The sequence below is a fragment of the Bos indicus genome, chromosome 25, assembly GCF_029378745.1.
Source record: "Bos indicus isolate NIAB-ARS_2022 breed Sahiwal x Tharparkar chromosome 25, NIAB-ARS_B.indTharparkar_mat_pri_1.0, whole genome shotgun sequence".
NCBI lineage: Eukaryota > Metazoa > Chordata > Mammalia > Artiodactyla > Bovidae > Bos > Bos indicus.
In genome coordinates this window covers 23,468,658-23,487,236 of record NC_091784.1, presented here as the reverse complement: position 1 = coordinate 23,487,236, position 18,579 = coordinate 23,468,658, and the positions used below count along the sequence as shown (strand labels likewise).

The window sequence follows — 18,579 nt, the reverse complement described above, 5'->3', positions numbered from 1 at the left end:
TGAATTGGCCCAGAAATAAACAAGCATTTTAATCTTTGAAAATGGAAAAATTACTCAAGAAAGAATTTAAATCCACATCTTCCTGCACTTTACTCCAAATCAAGACTCTGTGAAACAATATTACAATTAAATTACTAACTTTTGCTTTTTTCTACTTTTATCCTAATTTTATGGCATTTCTAAATGTAAAAACATCATTTCATTCTGTAAACCTTAAACTGTTGCTAAAAAAAAATTAATTGGAAAAAAAGAAAAACCCACAGCAATAGTCTTACATTCAAATAAAAAACCAACAAAAAAACCAATTTAATATCCAAAGTTCTAAATATACCAACCTCTAAATTTGTAAAAACAAGTTGTTATGTACTCTTATTCCTTAATGATTGAAATTATCTTATATGAATATTTGCTTCTTTAAAATAACATTTAAAAAATTTGTTAACATTTTAATACATTTCAGAAAAAAATTAAAATGAACTTTCCTTCAGCTATCTACAAATTTAAAGAACAGTTTAAATACAAACCAGCCATCAGTCACCTTGTATTACTACTGAACTCCCCAAAACATCAGTTAATACATCTTAATAACTCAAGATCTTCCCTTATTATCCTTTTGAAGTTTACAAATCAGCTTTGCATAAAAGTTTTCCTATTGGCTACACTGCAAATTTTCTAAAAGTACAAGCATAAATAATAACCATACTATACAAACTGCCATTTTAAGATATGGTTTCACTTTAACAGAAAGAAGTATTAAATGGATGTCTGGAAAATAAAAAACCACATACAGATTTTCATTTGAATTATTCAAAGGACTAAAATAGTTAAAATTACTAAGCATCTATAAAATATAGAGTGCTTGGGCAAACTTACATTAACCTAGAATTATTATTTCCAATCTCAGTATGTATCATTATATGGGAAAAACAAAAGTCAACCTCTTTGAAGGCAAGATGGCATGTACCACTGAAAGCTGGTCAGTTAGAAAACAAAATTGTTCAAATATTTTTAAAAAGTTTGTGTCATCTATAGATTAATAGTCCTTAAAACCTTTATTACAAGGAATTATTTTATGCTCTTAAGGGTCACAAAATAAAATAACTTTGGGAAGAAAAGTTAACATGTAACAAACTAGTATATTTAAACTTTACTGTTTATCAGGCAATACCATGTATAATATTTATCTTTCTCCCTTATTAATGTTTCTAATATGTAATTATAATCTCTTTAAGCCTAAATTCTCAAATTAATTATTCTAGTTGTTCTACTAAAATAATAAGGTAGCTTTTAATAACATTCACTTTAAAGAATCTGCCTCACATTCAGAGAAGTGAAAACAAGTATGGGCAATAAAATAAAAAATCAATTATTTCAGCTTTCCTGATGAATAACAGCAACATTATCCATTTGCAGTCAAGAGTTTCACAAAGCACAAACCTGATAAAAACTTCATAGCAGATTAGAAAATTCTGTATATCAAGAAATTCCAAAGATAGGTGTTTCCAACTTTTGTTGCTTCCCACTCTGCAGCTTTCAGAAGAAAATCGAGGAAAGGCATAATGTCATTTTACTGCTACAGAAATAATGCTTGCCAACTATCCCTATATATGAGGCCCAATAACTTGAATTCCATCTTCTTATATTTTAAGCGTGAGGTGGAAAGGGAAAGAAGCAGCTAGCTGAAAATGTGAAGAGCAATTCTACTCAATTATAATGAGCTTATAAATCAAATTTATCAAAAACATAGCCAAACACTGTACTACTATAAAGATCATTTCTGCTATCATTAATAAGCATACTGGATGATTTAACAATATTGATTCTACTTCCCCTGTATAATATATGTTCTTTGTCCTTTACTAACTTGTCAGTTTTAGAACACTGAAAGGCACAGAGGGGGAACTCTGGCTTTTCAGTTGACACACAAAGATGCAGTGCTAAAGCCTTCATTGTGGATAAATGGCTGCAGTTTTAAGTGCCACTAGCCAATCTGCAAAATAGCTAAATGCTTGTCAATCCATTAACTTCTGCTAATCCTTAACAAGTTGAACTGAATGGCCTTTTGAGAACTTGAAAAATAAGACTTAAAAACTAATGTTAAACATAATAAACTATATTTATATTGTATACAGGTACAAGCAAATCTTAATTTTTCTTTTTTTGCCACGTGGGATCTTAGTTCCCCAACCAGGGGTCGAACCCTTGTCCCCTACATTGGGAGTGTGGAGCCTTAACCACTGGACCACAAGAGAGGTCTCAAATCTTAGCCATTTGTTTAAAGGTTCCTCAGAAAAAATACCAAACAGCAAGATATAAACAATCACTTCAAAATTAGATCCCAAATTGAAAACAAACATTAAATTGAATTCACTTAGGTGTTTTTTCTCTTTTTTTGGCCATGCCAAGGGGCATGTGGTATCTTAGCTCCTCAAACAGGGCTCAAATCCATACCCCATGAAGTGCAAACAGAGTCCTAACCACTGGATCACCAGGGAATTCCTGAATTCCCTTAGTTTTAATTCATTTCAAAATCCCAGAGAAATCAGAAATTTTCCTGGTCTTAGCTCTGCTGCTTCAAAGAACTCTTATCTTCCTACCCCAAATCTCCCATCTTAAATTACCAACACAAAGAGAAACAGAACTGATTTGTCCTTCTGCAATCCTCTAGGTTTTGATGACTGAATAAATTATTCTGCCAAGCTTCATTAATGAATTTCTGGATGAAGTCACCTTATTAACAAATTCTGTTCTTCAGCAAAACACCGAAGGAAGGTTTATCTGTTCTAAAGTACAGATCTTTAAGAGCTAGAGAATACCCACACAACATTCACAATATGGTAGTCTCAAGATTTTTGGTTAATCTCTCCATCAAATCTTGCCCAAATGTGTGAGATGCAGAGAAGTGGGAAGATGAAAGATTTATTTTTCAGGCAGAGGCTCATGCTTAAAAAAGAAAAAAAACTGCCTACTGTAATTTTTTACAAAGGGAACTCTACTCAATATTCGGTAATAACGTAAACGAGAAAAGAATCTGAAAAAGAATGGATATAAATACATGTATATGTGCAACTGATTCACTCTGCTGTACACCTAAAACTAACACAACATTGTAAATCAACTATACTCCTATACAAAATAAAAATTAAAACAAGATTCACTGCCCTCAAGTCTCTTCTTCATATAACTAACAATTCTAGAAGTGACCCCCAAATTTAACTAAAAGTGCTATGGGGAATGGGGAAATGTGTTTAAAAACAGAAAACACACACACCAAACCAAACAAAAACCAGGTTCTTCAAGCCTCACCGATTCACTAAATCAGAACCTGCATTTTAAAAAATGTACCACGTGGTTCTCATGTCTGAGTAAATTTGGAAAATCGTTCTACTAGACACTGTAGCAACACTTACAGAACTTTTGACTTCCGTTTGTGACTCCAAAGGGGAAAAAAGGGTAACACCTAAAAATTCAATTAGAAGTCAGTAACAGGAACAACAGAAGTCCCAAACATACTGGAAAAAAAAAAAAAAGTTCACAAAATTTGTATAACAGAGGAACTGTCATAATCACTGAAGATACAAACTAAGAAATACTGGATGAAGAAATAATTTTTTTAAATCAGAAAAACCACTCCCATATATATAAAAATGAAGTTCAGAAAAATTAAGCAGTTAATACTATACAATGCTGTTGTTTTTAAACACACATAAGCCCTCACGGGTCTGATATTTAGGTATTTCTCCCTGGAATCTCATCCTCAGAACAACCTAAAACATATGATACAGTCCATAATTTTAGAATTTTTTTCATGAAACACATCAAATGGAAGTGTTAATGAGCTTATTATACAGAGAGCTCATGTAAATAGAAAACAAAAACTCTTAGCTCAAAAAGTAAATGGGTAGAGAAGAATGGATAATTTTTAAGAGCAAAAAAGTACAAATAATAACACATAACACTCCATTTTACCAATAAACAAAATTGATTTCTATTTAAATCAAAGCAATAAAATACCAATTTTAGCCTGACAAACTTATAAAGATCATATATCCCACCCTCATATTCCTTGCACTATTGCAGAAACACTACTGTGATTCACCCATGTTGGGCTGGGTTCTACTTTAATGAGAGGAAAAAGCAAGTCATCGTCTGGGTGAGGAGGAACTCTGAAACGACTGGGGAAACTACTAGCATGATGTTTCAAGGGACTCAAAGGTTGCTAAGATACTGCAAAACCATAGCTGTGAAGCTAAAATTTACCAAGTATCAGCTGGATACCATGCAATTTAATATCCCTTTATCCTCACATGATTCTACGCATTTGAATTATTACCTCAATTTTACCAGTAAGGCAACTAAGGCTCAGAAGAAGGCTGCCCATGATTAAACATCTAGTAAATGGTGGAGCTAAAATTTAAAACCAAATCTGACCTCCATACCAATGTTCCTTGCAGTATACATTTTCATCTTAAAAGCTACAGATCAAAAATTTCTAACCAGTGTTTGTATTAATAATAAGTTATCTATTACATACTCAGCATTAACTACCCTCCAGGTCCTGTGATGTATGTTCTATGTATCATTTCATTCCCACATTAAGTAGCCTAGATAATCTCCTTTTAACAGAGTCAAACCCAAGTTTAGAGGTTACAGTACTTGCTCAAGGTCGCAGAGATAAGAACTACAAAGGCAGGATTCAAATCAAAGTTTATCTAACTCAGAAGACTGGACTTTTAACCACTATGCTTGGTTTATGCAAAAACTCCAGGATTACCTCATTAGATTACCTTATTTGCTTCCAGCAAAATGCCGCCTTTAAGTATCACTTTATCAGGTGCACTTTCGCTAAGGCTACTGGCACTGAGAGAGAGCTTAGTATGCATTCAGAAGCTCAGCTACTATTCTTACGAATGGTGCTCTGTCGCTAAGTGTGTCCAACTCTTTGCAACCCCACGGACTGTAGCCAGCAAGGCTCCTCTGATGGGATTTCCCAGGTAAGAATACTGGAGTGGGTTGCCATTTCCTCCTCCAGGGAATTTTCCCTACCCAGGGATTGAACCTGTGTCTCCTGCACTGCCAAGTGGATTCTTTACCACTGAACCACCATATACAGTGAAATTATCATATATAATGTGTTTTTTCCTAGTCTGGAGTTTTCCCTTATAAAGTTAGTATAAACTGATTAAGCTACTCTTGCTAATCCATCCCAATTTCTACTCCAAAATTTAAACAAGATTCCTAATTCGTTTTCTTTGAAACTGAAGACCTAATTGTTGCCCAGGCATAATATCTCAGGGCTCAGGATACAAACCCAGGATGCTCCCACAAGCCACCAACTATAGGCTCAATAGTCTCTGAATCTCATTTCTAACAACAGTTTACTTCGTTAACTACGTTAATCTCCACTTTTCTCATATTCATTTTGTCTCCTTTGTCCTGCTCCAGTCTTATCAGACATCCGAATACACAAAACCATTTCTACTTATTTTAATAATTTATTATTATTTATAAGCAAACACATCTACATTTACTAGAAATAAAATGGTTCTTTCCTAAAACAAACAAACAAAGTGTGTGTGGGGGAGGTTCTTAGCATTCTTTATAACCTCTTGAATACATAAATTTAGATTTACATGTATAAATCTATATAAATCATTTTTCTTTCTTAATAGGAGAAAAGGAAAAATTGTGACTGATACACCCCCAAATAATTTTTTTTATTGGCTCCCATGAAGTAAAAGGCCATTTTCCCCATCTCCTGTTAGCGCACAGCTAAAAAACCTTATCTGTTACACCGCTCAAACACATTTTCATAGAAACACATTCACCATTGGTAAATTCTTAATCAGTAAGAACCTCTGCTTCCTCAAAGGGGTCAGCACCCATTTGCCTTCAAAATTTCTCATAAAGCCAAAGTACTATCATGGCACATCTGGAATTAGAACTTGGTCTTCCAAATATTACCTAATGCCTGCCTGTAGTACAAAAGTCGTATCTGTACTATGCACACTGTGGAGAAAAACACTGAACCAAGCCCCGATTCTGAAAGCAGACCTTCCCAACATGTGGGGCAGAAACAGGCTACACGGACGCTGTGGGGGCAGCACTTCAGAGTCTGGGTGCTCAGACTCTCTGGGACTGTCATCTTCAGCTGAGAGCAGCCTCTTCTGTTTACAACAGCTTCACAAACATCATTTTCTACATGTGCCATTATGTGAACAAGGTCAGGCAATGTGCTTCAAGTCACAAACTCTTTGGGCCTCGGTTTTCTCCTCTGAAAATCTATGCCGTACAGTGACCTTTCATCAAGCCACCAAAGTTCCTGAATTTCATCATCGTAGGAAGCTTTGTGATTAAGAAACTTAGGATTTCAGGGGGAAAATGGAGTGCTAAGCTGAGATCACAGGTAAATACATTTACTTTTACTAGAGTAAAACATGGGGTCGCAAAGAGTCAGACACGGCTGAGCGAGCGAACTGAACTTAAAGTAAAACAAGGATGAGGATGGCAGCCCAGCGGGAGCAGCAGTGACCACAGCAGTGCGTGGAACAGGGTGGGCCCACAATAAGTATTTCACGAATGTTAAAAATCCTTGAAAAGCCAACTACCTCACACATCACAAAGCTGTCAAAACCTTTCTAATCAAAAAAATTATGCTGGTAATACAGTTTTTCTTTCTTTCTTTGTGCTCAAATGGGAAATACCATACACATATGGGAATATGTATATACATATACTTTCATATACTATTAAAAGACCTTTGTGTAATATTTTTAAAAGACGCATTGCTTTAGTTCATTTGTTGCGTATTATTAAAGCATGGGCAATGGTGTAGCTCTCCTGTTTTGTCTTCCATGTAACCACCACAGGGATGTTTTCAAAGAAAACAACGCCATAGACACCAGTAGGTTAATAGTTCAATCCTTACTCAGACATTAATCAGCTGCATAACCAACAGGCAAGTTACTTAAACTTCCCTAGTCTTCATTTTATCTGTAAATAGTGATAATGCGATCCACTCTCCTAAGGCTGTTGAAATTATTAAATGCAGGCTTATACTGCACTAGTACACACTGAGGAAGCCCTCTTCCCATACTAGTTTTTAAATATCCAGTGCGTGAAGTCTCATGGTTCCCAGCCTGCTGCTCTGGTCCCTTCCCTGGGTCCCACGTATTTCCCAAAGTTCAACAGCTGAGAGCTGGTTTTACTCTTGGCCCATCAAGCTTTTTTCGGCCTGCTGCAGTATAGTGTTCTGAATCACGGGTGCCCGTTCACTATTAGTGCCTAAATGTTTAGAATCTCACCTTGGTAAAATGAAGTAAATGTGAAGCACAGTGCATGCTGCACAGTAGGTGCTCAGAGTTAACTAGCCTGATGTCTCCAACAGGAGGTGACATGCAGCTGATTTAACAGCTCTTGAACATTTCGATCACACCCTAGATCAATGGATTTAAGTAATGAAATTGTGTTTGACAGAAAAACAGAAAAGACTAGAACTGAATACAAATAATGGTTTCTAATTGTGGCAGAAACAAAAATGTTTTAAATGTTGATTTAATTCTCATGAGTTTTAAATTAATCCAGAAAGAGAACAGAAGTAATAAAACTATGCTTCCCTGTGTGATCATCAGAAAACAAAAAATCTGTACCAAATTTTCTCTGTTCCTGCTTCCATCTGAAAGCTCCCCTTACCTCCTTTAGGAGCACTAGGGATTACCATTCTCTATACTTAGCTTGCTTATGAAACCACCTGAAGAAAGCCCTGGCATGATAATACACAGACAGACAGAAAAATAACTATCAGCTGACAAAAATGAACAGTGCTTATTTTTTGGTAAGGAATGTACAATCCTTCATATACTTCCAAAACAAGCCAGTGTCAGAGCTGGAAAGTTTTTTTTTAATGACCTTTATTCTCCAGAGAGTTCCCAATCACTTCTTCCTTGCCTGTACAGTGTATAGGGCCACAAGATATTCATCCATTCCTATATCTCACTGTAATTTTTTCAGCCCTTCATTTCCCTGCTGTTTCAAAGAGATACTCAAATACATTCTTTAACAAGGAACTTCAAATATTCAAACATTCCAATACTTATGCTCCTCACAGTTTTTCAAAGTTCAAGTCACAAGAATAAAATTTTCAAAAATTTCATTATGTCACTCATAAGGGTTCACACTTCTATGAGATGAACCATGAGTTCACTGCACCGAGAAATAAACATCATATTGTTTTCATATAACAAAGCTGGTCAAGAACTGAATTCGTGACACCTTACAAAAATCCAGCTTTTATACAGTTTCACCACCGAATGACAGCAACACTGGTAGGTGTTATTTAATTGGGAATGGCAGTAGTCTTAGAAAAAGAAATAGCTCATTAAGGCAGACTTCTAAAGGAAGTGCTGGGCCTAATCAGTTATGCTCAGTCTGAGCACTAAAATCTTGACTCTAACAACGAAGAAGGAGGCTCTAGAGCTACGTGGTCCAATAAAATTTTAAATTCAGTTCCTCAGCAGCATTACACATTTCAAGTACTTAAAAGCCACGTGTAACTAAACCTGGGCTTTATACAGACTCTATAATACAAAAAGACAAAAATGATGCTGATAGTATAAGCTATAATCTTGATTTACGGTGAATTCTCCTGAGTCTTAAATGTTGGCCATCAATTAAAAATTTAAAGGATATGAATAAAAACACCTGTGTGGAGACCACAGGCGATCAGGGAAAAATGGCAGCTAAACAAATTATTTTGCATTGGGTTGTAGAACAGAAAAGTTAATAGAAGAAATGGTAAAATGGAAATATAGTCTGGAGTTCAGTAATACCAATCAACGTATTTCAGTTTCTTAGTTTTGACAAGAGTACCAAAGAAAGGTAAGATGCTAATAATGGGGAACTGGGTGAGGTCTATATGGGAACTCTCTGTACTATTTTTCAATTTTTCAGTAAATCATAAATTATTCCAAAATTAAGCTTAGCAAAAATCAACTGTGTGAGCCAAACCCATATTGCTGCTGCTACTGCTGCTAAGTCACGTCAGTCGTGTCCGACTCTGTGCAACCCCATAGACAGCAGCCCACCAGGCTCCGCCGTCCCTGGGATTCTCCAGGCAAGAACACTGGAGTGGGTTGCCATTTCCTTCTCCAATGCATGAAAGTGAAAAGTGAAAGTGAAGTCGCTTAGTCGTGTCTGACTCTAGCGACCCCATGGACTTCAGCCTTCCAGGCCCCTCCATCCATGGGATTTTCTAGGCAAAAGTACTGGAGTGGGGTGCCATTGCCTTCTCCGAAACCCGTATTACAAGACTTCAATTTGTAATCTAATCACTGCAAACCCCAAACCATAAACACCATACAGATATTATACACATCATGAAAACAGATACACTTTCATGAATCACAGTAAGTGTGACCAAGTATGAAAGGAGCTGCCATCCAAAGAAGGATAAAGTGAGTAAAACAGCTGGCAAAAACAACAAAGTACTTTGAAGTGACCTTCACACACTCAGCCTAACATTCTCAGAATTGTGGAAAAAAATTTTTTAAAAAAGATTCAAATATGTTCACGTTTCATGTATGGATGTAAAAGAAATGACTTCTGTTTGGAAAGAATATAAATAGCAGGCACTCAAAGATCATGTTTAAAGAAACAAAAATATCCATGGACCCGTCAAAAATCTAAGGTTAGAATACAACTTTGTGCCCCGAGTTTAATACATGTCACAACATCTTAAGAAATCAGAAAGGGAAGGATCAATGGCAGTTGGAGGGATCCATCAGAAAATAAGTTCTGAGAGGTTTAGAAAAGCTGAAAGGCATCCTTGGCTGAGAAATGGGATCAAAAAGAAACACAAACAGGAATGAACATAAAAAGATAAGGATCTGAAAAATATGAAGGAGTGATGGGAAACAAGCTGGTTAGATTGTGGGAGGTCGGATTAAAGAGGGCCTTATAAGTCAATCAGGAGTTTGGTTTTGAAGCAAAGTAACACAACTCAACATTCCTATCCAAGGGAGTGGTGCGAGAAAAGTGGAATTTTAAGAAAACTAATTTGGTCATGGTCCTACTAAAAAAAAATTTTTTTTTCTTGTGGCCACACTGTGAGGCTTGTGAGATCTTGGTTCCTTGACCAAGGATGGATGGAACCCGTGGCCCCTGCAGTGGAAGCATAGAGTCCTATCCACTGGACCGTCAGGGAATTCCCCATGTTAATTAATGAGTTTGGCAATGCTACTCCCTACATGATTCCACATCCCTGTAACTTTCTTAGACATCAGGTTCAAGGCCACAATATCACCTTCGGGTTCTCTTCTGCTCTCACCAGTTACCAACGCTACCATGCACATCTCACACCTCTGTCACCCATCCCCTACCTCTACTGTCAAGACCTCAGTTCAAATCCCCATCACTCTCTCTATTCCTTCTCTTCCCTCTTTGGTGACACTAGACACAACTGACAAAGAAATATTCCTAAAGCATAGCTTATGATCATGACCTGTACATGTAAAAATCAGCACCAAGTCTTCCGGTTCCCCCCACCTCCGTGCCTATATTCTGCCATCTCCCTTTAACATTCCTACACTCATTCTCCGAATATTCCCTCTTCTTGCTCACCTGCCTCTTCTGCCCAGTGTCTTCTGTCGGCACCATCTTTCAAATCCCTGCCCATATTTCATCCAAACTTTCCATGTAAGTGACTGACAGATTTACAAGAAGAATGAAAAAACAAATGATGATGTCACGCTCTTCTTAAGCTCTTCCTCCAGGGGCTCCTTTAGTACATTTAGCATATAAGGCCCTCTTTGGCCCCTACCAACCTCCTTCAGAAAAATCCTTTAACCTTGCCCACTTATCACTGGGTACTTAATGCTCTTGGAATACCACTAGTACACATTAACATCACATTATTTCTTATCTCTGAATCTTCAATCACACTGATCCCTCTGCCATTTCATTATTTTCCTTGACTGGCTATCTCATTTTTTAAGACTCACAACCTCAAAAAAGGTCTTCCTTAACTGTTCCTGTTCCCTCTCAAACAACTGCATCTAAAAATGTGACCTTAACCAACACCTGACCTCTAATAGAAACAGGCAGTTCTGACTGCAGGTATCAGTCAAATGCAGAGATTATACTTTTGGTATAGCTTAAGTAAAAATTCACAATCTTTAGGCCAATAAGTTCAGCATCAGACAGCCATACACCTTTCACTAATTTCTGGGAGGGTGAAGAAATTCTGATTCAGGATCTGAGAGGAGTCAGGTTCCTGTTTCCTCACCACCCTTAAGTCTTTTGCTTGGCATGTACTAGGGGCTGTTCAATTTGACCATATGGCTAGCAATCTAATATTCTCAGTGATAACACAGAATGGATGTCACTGTCTGCCTACAGGAAGGAGTGGGAGACAACAGTATACAGAGAACAAGGAATAAAGTCCTAGAGGTAGCTCCAGACAAGACGACTTTTAGAAGAGTAAAGGAAAGGTACTGTGTTCAAACACTCATATCAAGGGAGTGTGTTAGGGAGTGGTGATTAAAGAGATAGTTGTAAGGTAGGTCTTGAGACAGTATTTTTAAAGTGGTAATATATACTACAATAAACCATAAATTCCCCAAAGGTGACTCCAAGGTGATGTCACTGCAGAAGTCTGCCCCCACCCCTCTGTTCCTTTCACGCTCTTCTCTCTCCCATCCTGGAGAGGAACAAAAATGCATATCAACAACCTTGCTTTCATGAAAAAAAAATAATAAAAAATAGCTTTAAACAACGTACCTTTGATTTTTTGTTCAGTGGCCTAAAATAAAAACAAACAAACAAAAAACAATGTAAATATGAAACTGAAAGAAATGGACTGTTATGATAAAATGCTCATACATTACTATTACATAAGACATATACACTTTTACTAAATAAGGAATCCATCATTTAGATGAACGGCATAGGAAAAGATATGCAAAGAAAGCATGCTTTTCCCACAGATGTGCCCCATTGTCCCTGACACAATGTTTATTAATTTAAAAAAATTCTTGAAATGTTTTAGGCACAAAGTGGAGAAGACACCATTGTATGACAGTATATAACAAAAAATGGAACTGCACTTCTCTCATCGTTTAGTTTTAAAATTATTTTTATATAACTGTCTTCTTTACCTTCTGCATATGTTTAAAAGGCTTCAAATTTTCTTATTTCAAATGATAAAAGATAAATCATGTTTTCTGGAAGAAAGCTGCATATAACTTCTTTGGCCAAACTAGTAACAAATTTAACTTCTGGAAGTTAGGCTGCTGCAGTTAAACATAGCTAACATTTAGGTATTTTGGGGTGGGAAAAATTTTGAAACATATTTGTCTCTTCTGACACATCTGACAATTCAATTCAAATGACTGTGTTCTGAAGCTAAACTGCTATGGGCATGCCTGCCATTACTTGCACTGTGTCTGATACGTTAGGGAGAGGGGCTTGAGCACAGCAGGACTGCCTGAAGGTGCCTGGCTCAAACTTCAAGGGCCTTGATAAGAACTGATTACAAAGGCCACAAGTGAAAATCAACTTTTTGATTATGCCCAACTGCGTGGGAATCCTTAAAAAAAAAAAAAGATACAAGGATAGGCAGATAGGCAGGGAGGTGAGGGAAAACTGAATAGTTAGTTACTGAATAATCAGAAATTGTTTCTAAATGAAGATAAGCCTTTTTATTAAACTGTCATGGGACAGGATAAATCATTTTGCTTAATCATAGTAAACTGTTGCCAAAAACACCATTTTAAAAATTATATCATTATGGAACTACATGGTAAAACACTGTATGGCAATTACTATAATACTGAAGCCATACTAAACATGAACCTTTGCTCAGAAAGGCAGAGGTTAAATCCAAGCACTTAAATGCTTTACCAAGTTTAGAGCACTAGCAACAAGTAAAATAATGGAGGCCCATCTTTACTTTATATGGATTTAAAATTTAAAAGAAAAAAAAAATTTGATGGAAGGACAATGGCAAAAGACCAGTCAATTAGCTTGAACACTTAATTTATTTCTGGGAGAAATTGTTTTTAAAATCTGGCAGTAGAAAAATAGAACTCAATACCTGAATACTTTCAAGTATTATAAATATCATGCCAAACAATAAGATAACAATTTTCTGAAACAAAAAAATCGATACAGAAATTATTCTGCATTGAAAATAGACATAGTGTGCTGTTCTGTGGGGATTTCTCTGTCTTTTTGTTTAACTCTCCTGGTTTCTTCCAGTTTATTCCCAAAGGAAACGAGGCTACAGTACATAGAAACCATGACCATGTTACTAAATCTCAAGACATACAATACTGCTCTTCCAGGCCTTACAATGTAAAGGGTATCTACTATGCCAGCTCCTTTGGGGAAAAATCCTCCACGTTGCTTGAAAACAGTGGTTAACCTCATTCAAGGACAAGAGCACCAAGGAGACGCTCAAAGGAGTCTGCCCATCGAACACCAACTAATACAGTGAAAGAATGTTCGTTACCACAACCCAAGAGCTCCTGATGAGAAGCAAATGGAATGATTCAAGCAGGTTTTTGTGCTGAGTTGGTTCAGGGACTCTGTATATTAATTTTCCAAGTGGGGGTCAGCGATTTATTTAAGAGTATTTGTCTGCAGTGCTCAAAATGAGGCGACTATCCCCATGTGGTTACTGACCACTGAGATAAGAGTTAGTGTGAGCATTGTTTAAAAAGGTAAATTATCCTGTTGATAGTATTTTATACTGATTACAAGTTAAAACAGCAATATTTTGGATATATTGGGTTACATAATATATATTAAAATTAACTTCAATAATTTGTTTTTATTTTGAAATGACCTTGTCATTTAAACTGTCTAGGTCTCAGTTTCCTAATCCCTCAAATGGATGAGGGGAAAAAAAAAAACAAAACTGTACTGCTTACCTTTCCAGGGCTCTCATGAGGCTCAAATAAAATATAAATCTTTTCTGGATAAATAATACTATTCAAACGCAAAGTATCATTGTGGATCTTGTACAACAGAACTAAACGATTCAGCAAACTGAGAAGCAAAAGTATTTCTATTTTGAATATTGTTTTCTTAAAAAAAAAAAACAAAAACCTGAGCTGCGATTCCACAAGCAATTAGCACCACTGTCTCAGTTTATCAGGGAAGACAAGGGGCAGACATGCCAGGTCCGTGCCGGCTGCTTTGTTTCTGTCAGGCTCTGCACCACTTGCCTCAGCTCCTCGACCCTTATGTGCGCCTCAGTGGTTAAGGACTCGGGGTCTGAAGCCCAGTTGCCTCGTTGTCACTCCTGGCTTCACCATGAACAGTGTAACCATGGTCAAAATTAGTTACCTTCTCTAAAGCTTGGTTTCCTCATCTATAAGACAGGAACAAAAACACCTACCTCAGACTTGTTGTTAGGCTAAAAGGATTGAACTCATATAAAGAGCTTAGGGGGGAAAGAGAGCGAGTGAGCACGTGGGGCAGCACCAAGCGTACAGAAAGCATTCAATAAAGAGGACCAAGTGTGGCTACCGTCGGCCCTACTCGCCCATGCTCTGGCTCTGGCTCCATGCTCTCACACTTGGAAGGGATCTGACTCAAAATCACTCCCAGCTCCCAGGTCTTGCTTTTTCCCCCTCTTTCAAATCACCTAAAATGTCTTAACAGTGCCAGGTAAGATTCCCAGTCTCAGAACAAAATGACCTTTGGGAGACATGACTAGTATATACTAAAATTTCCAAAGAAGAGGAATGAAATTCGTCTCATTTAAACTCAAAATGAGTACATTAAATCCACAAAGCCTTTTATAAAAATCCCTTCAAGCTTTTAACACAGTAACAAAAATACTCATGAATACTGACTTTTACACATTCTCAACCAAAACATCCCAATTTGTCTTGGTGCTTCTCTCCTCCAACCCTCAACCATTATATGCTTTCTAGGAACTATAATTACATGTTTAAAGTAAAGTTGGTACTAAATTATCCCTCTATAATTAACCTGTTTCTCATCCTCCTTTTTCCTTCTCACATTTCCCTCAAGATTCCTGCTAGAAATTTCTTCTAAAACCAGAAACGAGAGAAATTCATACTAGCAACCTACTGCTACTATTATTGCCCTTTTCTTAAGTACAGGAACTACATTCCTGTGCTGTAGCAAATTATTTTCTGAGCCTAGAATCAGAAGATAAGCAAATAGCCATAATTCTTTGATGTGAAATAGAAGGCTTAAAAAAAAAATCATCTGGTCATTGATTTCTGTTATTAATCAGAGATGTACTGGGACTGAAATATAATAAAAACCATGCAATTTTGTGTAAACAAATTTTATAGAGGAATTTAAAACATTTAAATTGATACTTAATGAATAGACAAAATTAGAAAAACTATCATAGTATAAATAGTATAGTGAGCTTTGTCTGATTGTTTATGTAAGGAATTAAGTTATCTAGTTTTTCATTTAAAATAGAAACTAACTTGAGGTCTGAATTTGAATTTCTTTTAAATTTAAATTGCCACAGTGGCAATTAGGAATTGTTAAATCTGTTTTCTGTATTCATGGCATAAAGATTTATTAAATACCTTATAAAAACTATCATATTATTTCCAGCTTTAAAGTTCACCTTTGGTTGGTAAAAAATAAAAGTACAAGATAATGTTCTGTACTAAAAGGATAAAGCCATGGCACCGAGTTTTGGAAAACCACCAGCTGGGGGAAACAGAAGATTTCAATTCTATTCCTGTTCCATCACTCTGATGGTGACACTTAACTCATTTTAATGCTTGTGGTTCCTTACACATAAACTCACTGAATTAAAACAGATAGTATCTGAAATCTTTTTTTCAGAAACAAAAATACGTAGTCTTTTAAAAAAAAGTGTACACAGATTACGTAAAACAGACAGATTGTTTTTACCATGGTGAATTCGTGTTTTCAACACTTACACAAATGGGCTCGTCTCCCTGACTTCTGGAGATGTCTGTCATCTACCTGGATACACCTGCCGGCTCCTACTACAGCCAAAGACAAGCTTAAGGAAACGTAGAATTCCTGTGACTCACGATCTTTCATATGGGCTGTAAGTGTGCCAACTTGGGAGATTTTCCCTTTTGTTTTGTTTTTAAAGAGCTATTTGGTAACAGCCTACAGAAACACCAGCTGTCCTCATTTCACCAATGGGTTGTATTCAAATTCAGTTGTAAGCCAGTTATGTGGAATTCAGAGACAGTCCTATTTACAGGGCCAGTTTAGTCTACTAAGCTTAACATTTATTAGCAGTATTAAATATTCTTTATATTATGTTCAATCCCTAGATACTACTGTGTATACAGAATACATAGCAATACCCTATCAAAGCTGAAGATCTGATGAAAGAGAAAAAAGCCTTCTTCACATCTCTAAGCCTCTGATGATGGTTTCATTGGGACACAGCTGGGGTGAGAGATGAACCATACTGTGAGGCAGAGATGGAGCGGTATGAAGAACTGTCGCTTCAGATTTTGTGAGAGGCCAAATGTCACAAAAATCATCATTCGTGCGTTAAAGACACTGACTTGGTGATTCAGATTTGGTGATGAAGAATGGAGAGGTAAACTTCAACGACTAGTCATTACTTAAATATGTGACAACTTTAAAATTATACTCACATTACAAATTTTAAAAATATAGTATTTAAAATCTTAAAAGTTCTCCTTACAAGAAAAAAATATGATTAGCTAGACTTCTTACGGTGATCACTGCACAAGAGACACAAACACTGAATCCTTACGCTGTAATCATGAACCACCACAAGTTACCAAGCGGCGCTAGTGGCAAAGAGCCCACCTGCCAACGCAGGGGACGTAAGAGACTCGGGCTCCACCCCCCGCTCAGAAAGGTCTCCTGGAGAAGGAGAGGGCAGCCTACTCCAGCATTCATGCCTGGAGAATTCCATGGACAGGAGAATTTGGTGGGCTACAGTCCATGGGGTCGTAAGAGTCAAACATGACTGAAGTGACTTAGCATACACTAAAATGCTGTATGTCAACTATTCCTTAATTTAAAAAAAAAACAAAAAACAGGATATTTAAAGAAATCATTTGAGTAACTCCTCCCTTTCTTAGAATTTCCTCAGTAATTACAGTCAATTCCAAATTAACATGTTTCATTATACAATAAGGCCTCTTCTCTTGTCATTTCGCATACATCCTAAACTTACCAGCTAAATATTGAACTTTAGAAGCAGGGATCAATATGGCCTAATGCCATTACTCAGATGCCTGACAAACTAATGATTCTACACAAAGTGCACCCTAGCATCTTTCTCAATAAATCTCAAGTTTCTTAAGACTCTCTTTTCATTAAGTAATTGGCCTTCAAACAAGAGTATGATAAGCCTTCCTCCCGACTTTAGACTTAAAGAGATACAACTTTTTTCATAACAAATCCTGAGCAAAGACTGATCAACTGCAAAAACCGTCCTATACCAATAGGCCTCTGACAGAGGCCTAAGGCATCACCAATGCCAAAACTCTGTATACTAGGACCCATCCCAAACCTTACCTACCAACAACCAATGCATCTTTCCCCCTCATTCCTGGGTAACCAAAGGCTAACAATAAGGGTCACCTATTAAGTCAACTCATCTCATCACTTACTCATCCTCAGTGCTCTGTACTCTCTCCTTCTCCAGTTTACTGGCTTCAGCATAACCCAAACTCTGCAGTCCACAACTGAATTATATTTCTTTTCCCCTTTCTGTGTATCCCCCAACCTGGTTAAACTTCTCCTAAGATTCCCTGGTGGCTCAGACGGTAAAGCATCTGCCTACAATGTGGGAAAGCAGGTAGATCCCTGGGTCGGGAAGATCCTCTGGAAAAGGAAATGGCAACCCACTCCAGTACTCTTGCCTGGAAAATCCCATGGATGGACGAGCGTGGTAGGCTACAGTCCATGGGGTCACAAAGAGTCAGACATGACTGAGCAACTTAACTTTCACTTTCAAGATGTATTTAGCCACTCAATCTAGAACCTAAGGGTCAATCTAAATTACTCCTCCTTCATATCCTTTAAACAAATTTTATGGATGCTTTTAATAGTCCCTTCACTATTATCACAGTCTCTAGTTTCTACCCAACCCAATTCTACACTCGGTCAAGGCTCTAAATACAGTTCTAAAATGGAAAATTTTATGTCACTCTACTAAAACGTCTTTGGTCACCCAATGGTCAAAATGAGGGAAGTGCCAACAGCTATGACCAGCCTCTCCAGTCTCGTCCCCTGACATTTCTACGCTTGGCTCCTTTCCTACCACCCCTTTCAATCAAAACCCATACTTTAACCCATACAAGCTATGGACACTTAATTCTCAGTTACTGCTGGAACCCTTTTCCATTCTGCTCCTCATTCACTTGGTTCATTTCTATTCTAAGAAAAATCCCCTGTCTCTCTACCCCATTTCAGGCTGAATTAAACACTTCTCTCTGTGCTTCAGTAGCTCCCTACCTGCCATAGTTCGGTGCCTGAGTTTTTCCCTACTAAATAATGGGGAGGTAATTCTGTTACTATAGTCTAAATCCAGTTGCTACTACAAAAGGTATTTAT

The 18,579-nt window shown here is 37.0% G+C and overlaps 1 protein-coding gene across 12 annotated transcripts in view; it reads right to left on the bottom strand.

Annotated features, from left to right (window-relative positions):
• Positions 1–18,579, bottom strand: part of TNRC6A (trinucleotide repeat containing adaptor 6A) — a 96,998-nt gene that overhangs the window by 53,215 nt on the left and 25,204 nt on the right. For 11 of the 12 annotated variants that reach the window (XR_011564048.1, XM_070779816.1, XM_070779825.1 and 8 more), the window contains one exon: positions 11,776–11,797. The exons of the other annotated variant lie outside the window; for it this stretch is intronic. Coding sequence is in view for 10 of the 11 variants with exons in the window: in XM_070779816.1 (XP_070635917.1) it covers positions 11,776–11,797 (22 nt within the window). In the remaining variant the exon portion in view is untranslated. The remainder of the gene's footprint in view (positions 1–11,775; positions 11,798–18,579) is intronic. 12 annotated transcript variants of the gene reach the window in all.